General features: G+C 39.2%; 1 protein-coding gene across 1 annotated transcript; it reads left to right on the top strand.

Annotated features, from left to right (window-relative positions):
* Nucleotides 1-490: 490 nt before the first annotated feature.
* LOC125928474 (non-histone chromosomal protein HMG-14-like) lies at nt 491-1,049 on the top strand. Its single transcript, XM_049639184.1, has one exon. It carries the CDS (start codon nt 744-746, stop codon nt 1,047-1,049), a length of 306 nt encoding a protein of 101 aa, XP_049495141.1. The 5' UTR covers nt 491-743.
* The last annotated feature ends 14,782 nt before the right edge of the window (nt 1,050-15,831 follow it).

The raw sequence follows: 15,831 nt of genomic DNA, 5'->3' as shown, positions 1-15,831 counted from the left end.
TAAATGTCAGACAGGAAACCATCAAAATCCTAGAGGAGAAAATAGGCAGCAACCTCTTTGACCTCCGCTGCAGCAACTTCTTACTAGACATGTCACTGGAGGCAAAAAAAAAAAAAAAAAAAAAAAAAAACACAAAAGCAAACATGAACTATTGGGAGCTCATCAAGACAAAAAGCTTCTGCACAGCAAAGGAAACAATCAGCAAAACTAAAAGGCAACCAAGGGAACGGGAGAAGATATGTGCAAATGATATATCAGATAAAGAGTTAGTATACAAAATATATAATGAACTTATCAAACTCAACACCTAAAAAATAATTGAGTTAAGAAATGGGCAGAAGACATGAAGAGACACTTCTCCAAAGACATCCAGATGGCTAACAGACACATGAAAAAATGCTCAATCTCACTCAACATCAGAGAAATGCAAATCAAAACTACAATGAGATACCACCACACACCTGTCAGAATGGCTAAAATTAACAACAGAGGAAACAACAGATGTTGGACAGGATGTGGAGAAAGGGGAATGCTCTTACATTGTTGGTAGGAATGCAGACGGGTACAGCTACACTGCAAAACAGTGTGGACATTTCTCAGAAAGTTAAAGATAGAACTACCCAGTGCGTCACAGCAGCTCCGGCAGTGGGAGGAGCAGATGTGGACAGGCAGCCCAGCTTCGGGAAGGCTCTCGGAGTCCAGCAGCCTGCAGGCACCCAGCATGCACTCGCCCCACCCCCACGATGCCCAAAAGGAAGGTCAGCTCCACCAAGGGGGTGGAGAAGAAGGAGCCCAATGGAAGGGCAGTGAGGTTGTCAGCTAAATCTGCTCCTGCAAAATTGGAAATGAAATCCAAAAAGGCGACAGGAAAGGATACATCTTCAGACAAGAAAGTGCAAACAAAGGGGGAAGGCAAAGCAAAGAGAAAACAGGCTGAAGTGGCTAACCAAGAGACAAAAGAAGCCTTACCCGCAGAAAATGGAGAAACTAAAAATGAGGAGAGCCCAGCCTCTGATGAAGCAGGAGAGAAGGAAGCCAAATCTGATTAATATCATATCCCATGTCTTATCAGTGTTCCCTGTCTCCCTCCTTGTACAATCCAGAGGAATATTGTTATCAACTATTTTGTAAATGCAAGTTTTTAGTAGCTCTAGAAACATTTTAAGAAGGAGGGAACCCCACCTCACCTCATTTTTTAAGTGTAAATGCTTTTTTTAAAGAAGTGAAATCATTTGCTAGTTATTTTTTTGTACAACCAGAAAATAGTGGGATATTGAATATGAGAGGGTTTGACTGTCTTGGGTGTCAGCTTAACATCCCATAGATGGGGTAGTTTTTACATCCTATAATACCAAGCATACTAAATGGCAATTTGGAGTCAGTCGTGTATTTAATATGTCTTGAACATTTTAAATTACTTCTATTCCCATGTTGTTTTTGGTAGAATTGTTTCCTAAAGAAAACCACCCCTTGATCTTGGCTCTCCCCGTCAGAATCTGATGCATTCTGTAGCATCTTTGTCATGGTAGTCCAGTTTCCTAGTAACTTTGTTAACGTGCTGTAAAAGATTGAAAATTTGAGTATGTGGTGTATATGATACTAAATTGTGAATTAATGGGATTTAACGCTCTAATGGCATATCAACATTTGAAGATATTGATACTTGATATACTGTTAAGGAAAATTTGCCTCCAAATTTTAAGCTGGAAGGTCACTGGAATAACTTTTAGAAAAGAATCACAACTGGGGCGGCTGGGTGGCTCAGTCAGTTAAGTGTCCAACTTCAGCTCAGGTCATAATTTCATGGTTCGTGGGTTCAAGCCCCACATTGGGCTCTGCACTGATAGCTCAGAGCCTGGGGTCTGCTTCAGATTCCGTGTCTCCCTCTTTCTCTGCCCCTCCCTCACTCACACTCTGTCTCTTTCTCTCTCTCTCTCGAAAATAAACAAACATCAAAAAATTTTTTTAAAAAAGGAAAAGAATCACAACTACATGATTTTTTAGATTTTCAGTAATACATTAAGAGTTCTATACAAATTGAATTTGTCTGTATTGATCCTCAGAACAACCAATAAAAACTCAATTATGAAAGAATTTCTTGAAGCACACATACACAAGATAGAACTACCCTATGACCTACCTTATGACCTACCCTATGACCTACCCTATGAACTACCCTATGACCCTATGACCCTATGAACCCAAAAGGGTTCCCTTTCAAACCCTCTAGCCAAAATGAAGAATGGTACAAAATGAACCATTTGGGGTGGAGGGAAAAGGGTTTAATGTGAAGTAAGATTAAGGAGAAACGGTAATTAGGGAAACCAATGAGAGGATTTCTGAAATAGCTGGATGGTGAAAAATCACTAAGTTTGCACTGGAAAATGACATTTCTACACATGGTGAGAAAGAAACAGGATTTAGAAAACAGATAACTAATATCAATAGCTACATAATATTTCCTACTCACTAACAACCAGTATCTCTTTAATCATTGCCACAACCCAATGTGGTAGGAATATTTTTACCACCATTTTACAGGCAAGGCACAGAGAAGTTAAGAAACTTACCTAATAGTTATAGAGGCAGGAAATGGCAACATTCTTAATACTAAACATACTGTACTATACTGATAAGATTGAAGTTTCAAGCCTGGGTGATTTGGGGGAGTATAATTTCATTAGCATATCTAGACAACCCAGGAGGAGAGACAATCCCTTGCCCCTTAAAAGAATGATGTTTCTCTTTATACCATTCTGTCTTCATTAAACCCATGCATCATTGTCACTTCAGGAAATACATCATATTTCCTCACCCCAATACAACTTGATAAGTAGCAACATCCAAATACCTTAAGAACAGCCTGATGCATGGGAAAGAAAGTCGTTTAAAGAAGAGTGTGCAAACTTCCAGAATATGAAGTTAGTTATGTACATATCCCATTTCCATTGATTTCTACCACCCAAATATTTATTAAACTCTTCCTTCTCTGTTCCTTTATACTAAACCACTTTGAATCAGGCCCTCCTTGCTTTTCTCCTGGTCTGTTACAATTACCTCACAACTGGTTCCACACCTTCAGTCTTGATGTCACAGTCAAACTGTGTCAGCAAACTATAGCCTATTGGCCAAATCCAGCCCACAGACTACTTTTGTATGTCCTGTGAGCTAAGAATGGCTTTTACATTTCTAGGTGGTAGAAAGAAAGAAAGAAAGAAAGCAAGCAAGCAAGCGACAGAGATACATGTGGCCCACAAGCCTAAAACATTCACTATTTTTGTGCTTTCCACAAAATGCTTGCCAACCCTTAATCTAAGCTGTCCTCCACATTCCTTTCCAGAGTCCTTCTTCTGACAATGCACTGATAGGAACATGGTTAGGATACAGATAGTCTCAAAGCCAATCCTCCCATGCTGTCTCCCCAGTGAACTCCAGTTGTCCTCCATTGCTCAGACCAAGAATCACACCCTCAGTACTTTAAGAACAACTATGCCCACACCCCTAGGTACTTATCATACTAGAAAAGTAGCTCAGTTTATTAGTATTTCCTCAACTAAACCTTTAGGAATTCCATCCTCCCTTTTTAACTGCCATTTGTCGAGTGTTTCCTACAGGTCAGAGATAGACCTAGATAGATAATTCTTAAAATAACATGTCACTTAATCTCCCTGATAGCCTAGAAATTTGGTATTATCTTCAATTTACGTCTGAAGAAATAGGCTATGATCACAGGATTAATACTTGGCAGAGTCAAGATTTAAAGCCAAGGTTTATGAAACTCCCTGATAAAGTGTAGGTAACTAATAAATAAGTGAACCAATCAGTGGATAGATGGATGAATCAACAGCTTTCTCTCTGACTTTAGAGCCACTGTTCTTAACTAATAGTCTTAATTTGACTTAATATTGAAAAGCATCTCAAATCTTGGAATTGAGGTGCATCTTCAATTAGTCTAATTCAAGAGCTCATATGATTATTTCCTTGTTGCCCATTTTACTCCAAAGAAGACTCAGGACATTTAATATATGACCTCCTTCCATAACATTCTTGTCAAATAGTCATTTAGTCAATAAAGCTACAGGCCAAATCAAGAATTTAGATAAAAGCAGAACATCAGAAAATTGATAAATGACATAGTGTATACTCCACCCAGTCTATATTTGTATACTGCTATCACAATGTAACTATTCACCATTGAATATATATTCAGTATATAATTGAATGTATCATATATTCAATATAATATATTCACATCTATTCACCATTCATACATGAATATGCAATATTCACATTTTGCAATATGTCAAATGTACAGAATACAAATGTATTCCACAGGCCCAAAATGCTACAAAGAAAGTGACATTACCTTTAATCTGTTTTCCTTTTCCATAACAATGGTCCAGAGGAGGGTAAGTTCAGTTAGAGAAAATATAAGTAAAATTATCAAAGGGAAGACAGTTATAAAAAACCACAAAAAACTATCATAAAAATAAGCAGGGGATGGAAACCTCTTAACAAAAATGAGGAAATCATTGAACAAAACATATGCAGATCTGCTGTTATGGTACATCATGATGGCAATATCCAGGGCATGCTGAAGAGCCAGGAACCCTTCCATGATGTACCCTATATGAGAAAGCAAAGATGGTCAAGTTCAGCATACCAAGAAACAGCCAGGCAAACAAACAAGGCAATTTGGGTAATCCAAAGCTTTTAACTCAAAGAACAAAACAACTTCCTAAAACCTGTAGCGACTTGGGACACAAACAGATAATAAATAACATGGAATTGTATCACCATCTTCCCAAAACTAAAATACTGCATGAAAATGGTACAGTTGCTTTATGTGATTTTATCAGCCAAAATAAATGAGAATTTGATGCCAGACATAATTCAATACCAGATATCCCAGACATGCAAATAGAAGTAAAAGCTCAAAACAAGAAGTGATACAATCCCATTTACAATGGCATCATAAAGAATAAAATACAGAGGAATAAACTTAACTGAGGATGTGAAAGACTTATAGACTGAAAGCTAAAAAACAATGCTGAAAGAAATTAAAGATGACATAAGTAAATGTAAAGACATTCCTTGTTCCTGGGTTGGAAAACTTACTGTTGTTAAAATAGCCATACTACCTAGAATGACCTACAGATTCAATGCAATCTCTATCAAAATCCCAGTGCACTTGTGATGAGCACTAGGTGTGTTTAAAAGTGTTGAATCACCAAACTGTACACCCAAAACTAATATTATACTGTATGTTAACTAACTGGAATTTAAATAAAACTTTTTTAAAAACCCCAGTGGCATCTTTTGCAGAAACAGAAAAACGATCTTAAAATCCATATGAAATTGCAAAGAACCTCAAATAGTCTAAATGATCTTCAGCAAAGAGAACACTTGCTCTTGTGAGCTGGAGGCCTCACAATTCCTGGTTTCAAAATATATTGCAAAGTTACAGTAATCAAAATAGTATGGTACAGTAGCAGCATAAAGACACCATAGAGGGGCACCTGGTGGCTCAGTCAGTTAAGCATCCAACTCTTGCTTTTGATTCAGGTTTGTGGGATCAAGCCCTGTATCGGCCACTGTCATTGCAGATCCTGCTTTGGATTCTTCCCCTCAAATAAATAAATAAACATAAAAAAAAAATACAGACATAGAGACCAACATAACAGACAGGCCAAAGTAAAATTCTCACATATCTGGTCAAATGACCTTCAACAAGGGCACTAGGAGAGAGGACACACTCTTCAAAACAAATGGTGCTGGATAAACTGGATATCCACATGCAAAATAATGAGGCTGGATCCTTATCTTATACTATATACAAAAGTTAAATCAAAATAGATTAAAGACCTAAACATAATACCTGAAGCTATAAAACTCGAAGAAAACATACGGCAAAATCGTTGTGACATTAGATTTGACAGTGATTTACTGGATATGATACCAAAAGCATAGGTGACAAAAGCAGAAGACAGACAAATGAGATGACTTCAAACTGAAAAGCTTGTGCACAGTGAAGGAAACAATCAACAGTGAAAAAGCAATCTATGGAACGGGAGGAAATATTCACAAACCATATAACTGATAAAGGGTTAATATCCAGAAAATATAAAGAACTTCTCTAACTCAACAACAAAAATAAGCCTATTAAAAAAATGGGCAAAGGACTTGAATAGACATTTCTCCAAAGAAAACACAGATGGTCAAAACACACCAGAAAAAGCATTCAATTTCACTAATCATCAGGGAAACGCATATCCAAAGCAAAATGAGATACCACTGCACAACTGTTAGGTTGGCCACTACCAAAAAAAACCCAGAAAAGAACAAGTGTTAGTGAGGATGTAAAGAAAGTGGAATCCTTGTGCACTGTTGGTAGGGATATAAAATGGTGCACAGTACAGAGGTTTCTCAAAATACTAAAATAACAATCATATGATCCAGCAATCCCACTTCTTAGCATATATCCAAAAGAATTGAAAGATTTCAAAGAGACCATTTACATACTCATGTTTACTGCAGCATTATTCATAATAGCCAAGAGGTGAAAGAAACCCTCCACCAATGAATGGATAAACAAAATGTAGTATACTATTCAGCCTTTAAAAAAGAGCAATTCTGTCATATGCTACAACATAGAGGCATCCTGATGACACTAGGCACAAAAAGACAACTAATGCGTGATTCCATTTACATTAGGAATCTGATGTAGATACAAAGAAATAGAAAGTAGAATCTTGGTTTGCAAGGGATGGAAGGAGAGGAAAATTAGGAATTGTTTAATGGGTAGCATTTCAGGTTTGCAACATGAAAAGTTTTAGAAATGTGTTGCACAATGTGCCTATAATAAACAATGTTGTATTATGTACTTAAAAAGTTAAGAAAGTGAGAGCACCTGGGTGGCTCAGTTGGTTAAGCATCTGATTCCTGAAGCCCAGGTGCCATTTCCTGGTTCATGAGTTTGAGCCCTGCGTTTGGGCTCTGCAATGACAGAGCGAAGCTTGCTTCAGACTCTCTCTCTCCCTCTCTCTCTGCCCCTCCCCCATGCTCAATCTCGCTCTCTCTCTCTCAAAATAAATATTTTTTAAAAATATATCACTTTTAAATTTCACTGAACTAATTCTGATCTAATTTCACTAATTCTGACCACCTATCCTCAGCTGATTTAATCGGCTAAAGTCCTAATAATTAATATCACAGAATCTTAGTGTAAGGGACCTAAAAGGTCACCTAGTCCAAACATTCGTTTTCAGAAGGAGAAACTTGACAAAGAAGAAACCCTGAGTATTTAGGATCATAAAGCTACTGATTAACACAGTCTGAAAAAAAAACACCAAGTCACCTAACTCCCAGTCACCACACTCTAATGAAAGAGTATCCCTTATATCAATTTTTTTTTTTTTTTGGCTCCCAGGTTTCATTTTTTTTTTCAATATATGAAGTTTATTGTCAAATTGGTTTCCATACAACACCCAGTGCTCATCCCAAAATGTGCCCTCCTCAATACCCATCACCCACCCTCCCCTCCCTCCCACCCCCCATCAACCCTCAGTTTGTCCTCACTTTTTAAGAATCTCTTATGCTTTGGCTCTCTCCCACTCTAACCTCTTTTTTTTTCTTCCTTCCCCTCCCCCATGGGTTTCTGTTAACTTTCTCAGGATCCACGTAAGAGTGAAACCATATGGTATCTGTCTTTCTCTGTATGGCTTATTTCACTTAGCATCACACCCTCCAGTTCCATCCATGTTGCTACAAAGGGCCATATTTCATTCTTTCTCATTGCCACGTAGTACTCCATTGTGTATATAAACCTCAATTTCTTTATCCATTCATCAGTTGATGGACATTTAGGCTCTTTCCATAATTTGGCTATTGTTGAGAGTGCTGCTATAAACATTGGGGTACAAGTGCCCCTATGCATCAGTGTCCCTTGTGTAAATTCCTAGCAAGGCTACTGCTGGGTCATAGGGTAGGTCTATTTTTAATTTTTTGAGGAACCTCCACACTGTTTTCCAGAGCGGCTGCACCAGTTTGCATTCCCACCAACAGTGCAAGAGGATTCCCGTTTCTCCACATCCTCGCCAGCATCTATAGTCTCCTGATTTGTTCATTTTAGCCACTCTGACTGGCGTGAGGTGATATCTGAGTGTGGTTTTGATTTGTATTTCCCTGATAAGGAGCGACGTTGAGCATCTTTTCATGTGCCTGTTGGCCATCCGGATGTCTTCTTTAGAGAAGTGTCTATTCATGTTTTCTGCCCATTTCTTCACTGGGTTACTTGTTTTTCGGGTATGGAGTTTGGTGAGCTCTTTATAGATTTTGGATACTAGCCCTTTGTCTGATATGTCATTTGCAAATATCTTTTCCCATTCCGTTGGTTGCCTTTTAGTTTTGTTGGTTGTTTCCTTTGCTGTGCAGAAGCTTTTTATCTTCATAAGGTCCCAGTAGTTCATTTTTGCTTTTAATTCCCTTGCCTTTGGGGATGTGTCAAGTAATAAATTGCTACGGCTGAGGTCAGAGAGGTCTTTTCCTGCTTTCTCCTCTAGGGTTTTGATGGTTTCCTGTCTCACATTCAGGTCCTTTATCCATTTTGAGTGTATTTTTGTGAATGATGTGAGAAAGTGGTCTAGTTTCAATCTTCTTCATGTTGCTGTCCAGTTCCCAGTTCTCCCAGCACCATTTGTTAAAGAGACTGTCTTTCTTCCATTGGATATTCTTTCCTGCTCTGTCAAAGATGAGTTGGCCATACGTTTGTGGGTCTAGTTCTGGGGTTTCTATTCTATTCCATTGGTCTATGTGTCTGTTTTTGTGCCCATACCATGCTGTCTTGATGATGACAGCTTTGTAGTAGAGGCTAAAGTCTGGGATTGTGATGCCTCCTGCTTTGGTCTTCTTCTTCAAAATTACTTTGGCTATTCGGGGACTTTTGTGGTTCCTTATGAATTTTAGGATGGCTTGTTCTAGTTTTGAGAAGAATGCTGGTGCAATTTTGATTGGGACTGCATTGAATGTGTAGATAGCTTTGGGTAGTATTGACATTTTGACAATATTTATTCTTCCAATCCATGAGCATGGAATGTTTTTCCATTTCTTTATATCTTCTTCAATTTCCTTCATAAGCTTTCTATAGTTTTCAGCATACAGATCTTTTACATCTTTGGTTAGATTTATTCCTAGGTATTTTATGCTGCTTGGTGCAATTGTGAATGGGATCAGTTTCTTTATTTCTCTTTCTGTTCCTTCATTATTAGTGTATAAGAATGCAACTGATTTCTGTACATTGATTTTGTATTCTGCAACTTTGCTGAATTCATGTCTCAGTTCTAGCAGACTTTTGGTGGAATCTATCGGATTTTCCATGTATAATATCGTGTTACCTGCAAAAAGTGAAAGCTTGACTTCATCTTTGCCAATTTTGATGCCTTTGATTTCCTTTTGTTGTCTGATTGCTGATGCTAGCATGTCCAACACTATGTTAAACAACAGCGGTGAGAGTGGACATCCCTGTCGTGTTCCTGATCTCAGGGAAAAAGCTCTCAGTTTTTCCCCATTAAGGATGATATTAGCTGTAGGCTTTTCATAAATGGTTTTTATGATCTTTAAGTATGTTCCTTCTATCCAGACTTTCTCGAGGGTTTTTATTAAGAAAGGTTGCTAGGGGCGCCTGGGTGGCTCAGTCAGTTAAGCGTCCGACTTCGGCTCAGGTCATGATCTCGCGGTCTGTGAGTTCGAGCCCCGCGTCGGGCTCTGGGCTGACAGCTCAGAGCCTGGAGCCTGTTTCAGATTCTGTGTCTCCCTCTCTCTCTGACCCTCTCCCGTTCATGCTCTATCTCTCCCTGTCTCAAAAATAAATAAACATTAAAAAAACATTAAAAAAAAAAAAAGAAAGGTTGCTAAATTTTGTCAAATGCCTTTTCTGCATCGATTGGCAGGATCATATGGTTCTTATCTTTTCTTTTATTAATGTGATGTATCACGTTGATTGATTTGCAAATGTTGAACCAGTCCTGCAGCCCATAGTATATATACTATATACCATATACTATATACATATACATATACATATTCTTAGCCATGTACTTTTGACTGCTGTTGAATAGTTTCCTAAAGATAACTTGTCAGAATTTTTAGTTAGTTCAAGGCCCTTACTGTCATTTTTCATTTTCATTTGTTTGCATATATTTTTAAATGTCTTCTCTAATTGCCTGGTTGACCCACTCATTCGTTAGTAGGGTGTTCTTTAACCTCCATGCTTTTGGAGGTTTTCCAGACTTTTTCCTGTGGTTGACTTGAAGTTTCATAGCATTGTGGTCTGAAAGTGTGCATAGTATGATGTCAAGTCTTTTATACTTATGAAGGGCTGTTTTGTGACCCAGTATGTGATCTATCTTGGAGAAGGTTCCATATGCACTTGAGAAGAAAGTATATCCTGTTGCTTTGGGATGCAGAGTTCTAAACACATTCTAAATATATGTGTCAAGTCCGTCTGATCCAATGTATCATTCAGGGCCCTTGTTTCTTTATTGATCCTGTGTCTAGATGATCTGTCCCTTGCTCTAAGTGGAATATTAAAGTCCCCTGCAATTACCACATTTTTATCAATAATGTTGTTTGTGTTTGTGATGAATTGTTTTATATATTTGGGGGCTCCCGTATTCGGCACATAGACATTTATAATTGTTTGCTCTTCCTGATGGATAGACTCTGTAATTATTATATAATGCCCTTCTTCATCTCTTGTTACAGCCTTTAATTTAAAGTCTAGTTTGTCTGGTGTAAATATGTCTACTCCAGCTTTCTTTTGACTTCCAGTAGCATGATAGATAGTTCTCCATCCCCTCACTTTCAATCTGAAGGTGTCCTCAGGTCTAAAATGAGTCTCTTGTAGACAGCAAATAGATGGGTCTTGTTTTTTTATCCATTCTGATACCCTATGTCTTTTGGTTGGCACATTTAGTCCATTTATGTTCAGTGTTATTAAAGAAAGATATGGGTTTAGCGTCATTGTGATGTCTGTAGGTTTCATGCTTGTAGTGATGTCTCTGGTACTTTGTCTCACAGGATCCCCCTTAGGATCTCTTGTAGGACTGGTTTAGTGGTGACGAATTCCTTCAGTTTTTGTTTGTTTGAGAAGACCTTTATCTCTCCTTCTATTCTAAATGACAGACTTGCTGGATAAAGGATTCTTGGCTGCATATTTTTTTCTGTTCATCATATTGAAGATCTCCTGCCATTCCTTTCTGGCCTGTCACGTTTCAGTAGAGAGATCGGTCAGAGTCTTATAGGTCTCCCTTTATATGTTAGAGCACGTTTATCTCTAGCTGCTTTGAGAATGTTCTCTTTATCCTTGTATTTTGCCAGTTTCACTATGATATGTCGTGCAGAAGATTGATTCAAGTTACGTCTGAAGGGAGTTCTCTGTGCCTCTTGGATTTCAATGCCTTTTTCCTTCCCCAGATCAGGGAAGTTCTCAGCTATGATTTCTTCAAGTACACCTTCATCACCTTTCCCTCTCTCTTCCTCCTCTGGAATACCAATTATGCGTAGATTATTTCTCTTTAGTGCATCACTTAGTTCTCTAATTTTCCCTCATACTCCTGGATTTTTTTTTTCTCTTTTTCTCAGCTTCCTCTTTTTCCATGATTTTATCTTCCAGTTCACCTATTCTCTCCTCTGCCTCTTCAATCCGAGCTGTGGTTGTCTCCATTTTATTTTGCAGCACATTAATAGCATTTTTTAGCTCCTCCTGGCTGTTCCCTAATCCCTTGATCTCTGTAGCAATAGATTCTCTGCTGTCCTTTATACTGTTTTCAAGCCCAGCGACTAATTTTATGACTATTACTCTAAATTCACTTTCTGTTATATTGTTTAAATCCTTTTTGAACAGTTCGTTAGCTGTCGTTATTTCCTGGACATTTTTTTGAGGGGAATTCTTCCATTTCGTCATTTTGGATAGTCCCTGGAGTAGTGCAGCCCTGCAGGGCACTTCCCTGTGCTGTCTTGAATAACTGGAGTTGGTGGGCGGGGCCACAGTCAGACTGGTGTGTACCTGGTCTTTCCCTCTCCTAGGGGTGGGATTCATTGTGGGGTGGCATGGCCTGTCTGGGCTACTTGCACACTGACATGCTTGTGGTTCCGGGGATCTGGCATATTAGCTGCGGTGGATCGGCAAGGTGCATGGGGGCGGGAGGGGCAGGCTCAGCTCGCTTATCCTTCGGAGGGGCCCTGCAGCACGGGAGGGAGTCAGACCCGCTGGAGGGATATATCCGCAGAAGCACAGCATTGGGTGTTTGCGTGGTGCAAGCAAGTTCCCTGGCAGGAACTGGTTCCCTTTGGGATTTTGGCTGGGGGATGGGTGAGGGAGAGGGCGCTGGTGAGCGCCTTTGTTCCCCGCCAATCTGCGCTCTGTCATCCGTGGCTCAACAACTCTCCTTCCCATTGTCCTCCAGTCCTCCCATTCTCCAAGCAGAGCTGTTAGCTTATAATCTTCCAGATGTTAAGTCCTGCTTGCTGTCAGAACACACTCCGTCTGGCCCCTCCGCTTTTGCCAGCCAGAATCAGGGGCTCTGCTTTGCTGGTGGGCCACCCCTCCACCCTGGCTCCCTCCCGCCAGTCCGTGTAGCGTGCACCGCCTCTCCACCCTTCCTACCGTCTTCCGTGGGCCTCTCATCTACACTTGGCTCTGGAGAGTCCATTCTGCCAGTCTTCTGGTGGTTTTCTGGGTTATTTAGGCAGGTGTAGGTGTAGCTAAGTGATCAGCAGGATGCAGTGAGCCCAGCGTCCTCCTACGCCGCCATCTTCCTTCTGGTACCTTGAGTCAAATCCTAACTCTCTCACAAGCTGTATAATTTTCAGCAAAATAATTAGTCTATAGCTGCTTATCATCCGTAAAATCAGAAAAATCACAATATTTACCTTATAAGGTGTTCCCTGGGGTGATCTGCTACTATAGAGAGGGTGGCTAAAAGGCTATGTACTTTTCAGAAATTGTGATAAAATACACATAACATAAAATTTGCCATTTTAACCATTTTTAAGCATTTCACGGCCTCATAGGTCTTTCAGAATCCAAAGTAGACTTCGAGATATGCTAAGGGGAGAGAAGGATGTGGCGTCCATTGTATCAGTACTACGAGGTGTCGCATCCTTTCAGTGAGTGAATCAGAAAGAGTAACCAGGGAATGCAGCAAGGAAGAGCATCACAAGTACTTCTGAACTTTCAGTGGCAAGCACTCATAGTAACACGATTTCTGGCCAGGAGACCACAATGAAGGGTGCATACAACACCCAGTGCTCATCCCAACAAGTGCCCTCCTCAATGCCCATCATTGATATTCCCCACCCCCCAACCCTCAGTTTGTTCTCTGTATTTAAGAGTCTCTTATGGTTGGCTTCCCACTCTGTTACTTATTTTTCCTTCCCTTCCCCTATGGTCTTCTGTTAAGTTTTTCAAATTCCACATGTGAGTAAAAACATATGATTTCTGTCTTTGACTAACTTATTCTACTTAGCCTAATACCCTCTAGTTCCATCCATGTTGTTGCAAATGGCAAGATTTTATTCTTTTTCATTGCCAAGTAGTATTGCACTGTGTATACACACACACACACACACACACACACACACACACAAACACACACACCACATCTTCTTTATCCATTCATCAGTTCATGGACATTTGGGCTCTTTCCATAATTTAGCTATTGTTGATACAGCTGCTATAAACATTGGGGTGCACATACCCCTTCAAATCAGCGTTTTATATTCTTAGGATAAATTCCTAGTGGTGCTATTGTGGGGTCGTAGAGTAGTCCTATTTTTAATTTTTTGACAAATCTCCATACTATTTTTCAGAGTGGCTGCACCAGTTTGCATTCCCACCAACAGTGCAAGACGGTTCCCCTTTCTCCACATCTTCACCAACATCTGTTGTTTCCTGAGTTGTTAATTTTAGCCACTCTGACCAGTGTGAGGTGGTATCTAAATGGGGTTTGATTTGTATTTCCCTGATGACGAGTGATACTGAACATCTTTTATGTGTCTGCCATCCGGATGTCTTCTTTGGAAAAGTGTCTATTCATGTCTTCTGCCCATTTCTTCACTGGGTTATTTTTCAGGTGTTGAGTTCAGTAAGTTCTTTATAGATTTTTATCCATTTACCCAATATGTCACTTGCAAACATCTCCCATTCTGTCAGTTGCCTTTTAGTTTTGTTGATTGTTTCCTTTGCTGTGCAGAAACCTTTTACTTTCATGAGGTACCAATAGTTCGTTGACATGACCAATAGTTTGACCAATAGTTCAGAGACATGTCAAGTAAGAATTTGCTGCAGCTGGATCAAAGAGATTGTTGCCTGTTTTCTCCTTGAGGATTTTGATGGTTTCCTGTCTCACATTTAGGTCTTTAATCCATTTTGAATTTATTTTTGTGTATGGTGTAAGTAAGTGGTCCAGGTTCATTCTTCTGCATGTTGCTATCCTGTTCTCCCAGCACCATTGGCTAAAAAGACCGTCTTTTTTCCATTGGATACTCTTTTGTGCTTTGTTGCAGATTAGATGGCCATATATTTGTGGGTCTATTTCCGGGTTCTCTATTCTGTTCCACTGGTCTATGTGTCTATTTTTGTGCCATGCTATACTGTCTTGATGATTCCAACTTTGTAATACAGGCTAAAGTCTGGGATTCTGATGCCTCCAGCTTTGGTTTTCTTTTTCAACATTACTTTGGCTATTCGAGGTCTTTTATGCTTCCATACAAATTTTAGGATCGTTTGTTCTAACTCTGTGAAGAATACTAGTGCTATGTTGATTGGGCTTGAACTGAATGCGTAGATTGCTTTGGGTAGTATTGACATTTTGACGATATTTATTCTTCTAATCCATGAGCATGGAATGATTTTCCATTTCTTTGTGTCCCCTTCAATTTCTTTCATAAGCTTTCCATAGTTTTCAGCGTACAGATCTTTTACCTCTTTGATTACATTTATTCCTAGGTATTTTATAGTTCTTGATGCAATTGTAAATGGGATCGATAACTTGATATTTCTGTTGCTTCATTATTGGTGCATAGAAATGCAACTGATTTCTGTACATTGATTTTATATCCTGTGGTTTTGTGAATTCATGGATCAGTTCTAGCAGTTTTTTGGTTGAGTCTTTTGGGTTTTCCAGGTAGAGCATCATGTCATCTGCAAAAAGTGAAAGTTTGACTTCTTCTTTGCCAATTTAGATACTTTTTATTTCTTTTTGTTGCCTGGTTGGTGAGGCTAGGACTTCCAACACTATGTTAAACAACAGTGGTGAGAATGGGCATCCCTGTTGTGTTCCTAATCTCAGGCGGAAAGCTCTCAGTTTTTCCCCATTGAGGATGATATTAGTTGTGGGCGTTTCATGTATGGCTTTTATGATGTTAAGTTATGTTTCTTCTATCCCAAATTTCTTGAGGGTTTTTATTAAGAGGGGATGCTGTATTTTGTCAAATGCTTTTACTGCATCTACTGACAGGATCATATGGCTCTTATCCTCTCTTCTATTAATGTGATGTATCATGTTGATTGATTCATGAATATTAAACCAGGCTTGCAGCCCAGGAATGAATCCCACTTGATCATGGTGAGTAATTATTTTAGTGTACTGTTGAATTCCATTAACCAGTATCTTGTTGAGAATTTTTCATCCATATACATCAGGGAAAATGGCCTGTAATTCTCCTCTTTAGGGAGGTCTTTGGTTTTAGAATCAAGGTAATGCTGGCTTCATAGTCTGCATCTGGCAGCTTTCCTTCTTTTTCTATTTTTTTTTTTTTTTTTTGAACAGT

Source organism: Panthera uncia, chromosome E3 (assembly GCF_023721935.1).
Source record: "Panthera uncia isolate 11264 chromosome E3, Puncia_PCG_1.0, whole genome shotgun sequence".
Classification (NCBI taxonomy): Eukaryota; Metazoa; Chordata; class Mammalia; order Carnivora; family Felidae; genus Panthera; species Panthera uncia.
Note: the sequence above shows the minus strand (reverse complement) of the source record. Positions and strands in the feature narration are given on the sequence as shown.

Excerpts from the sequence above, each read along its gene's own strand:
- LOC125928474 (XM_049639184.1), top strand. The coding sequence starts at position 744 with ATGCCCAAAAGGAAGGTCAGCTCCACCAAGGGGGTGGAGAAGAAGGAG.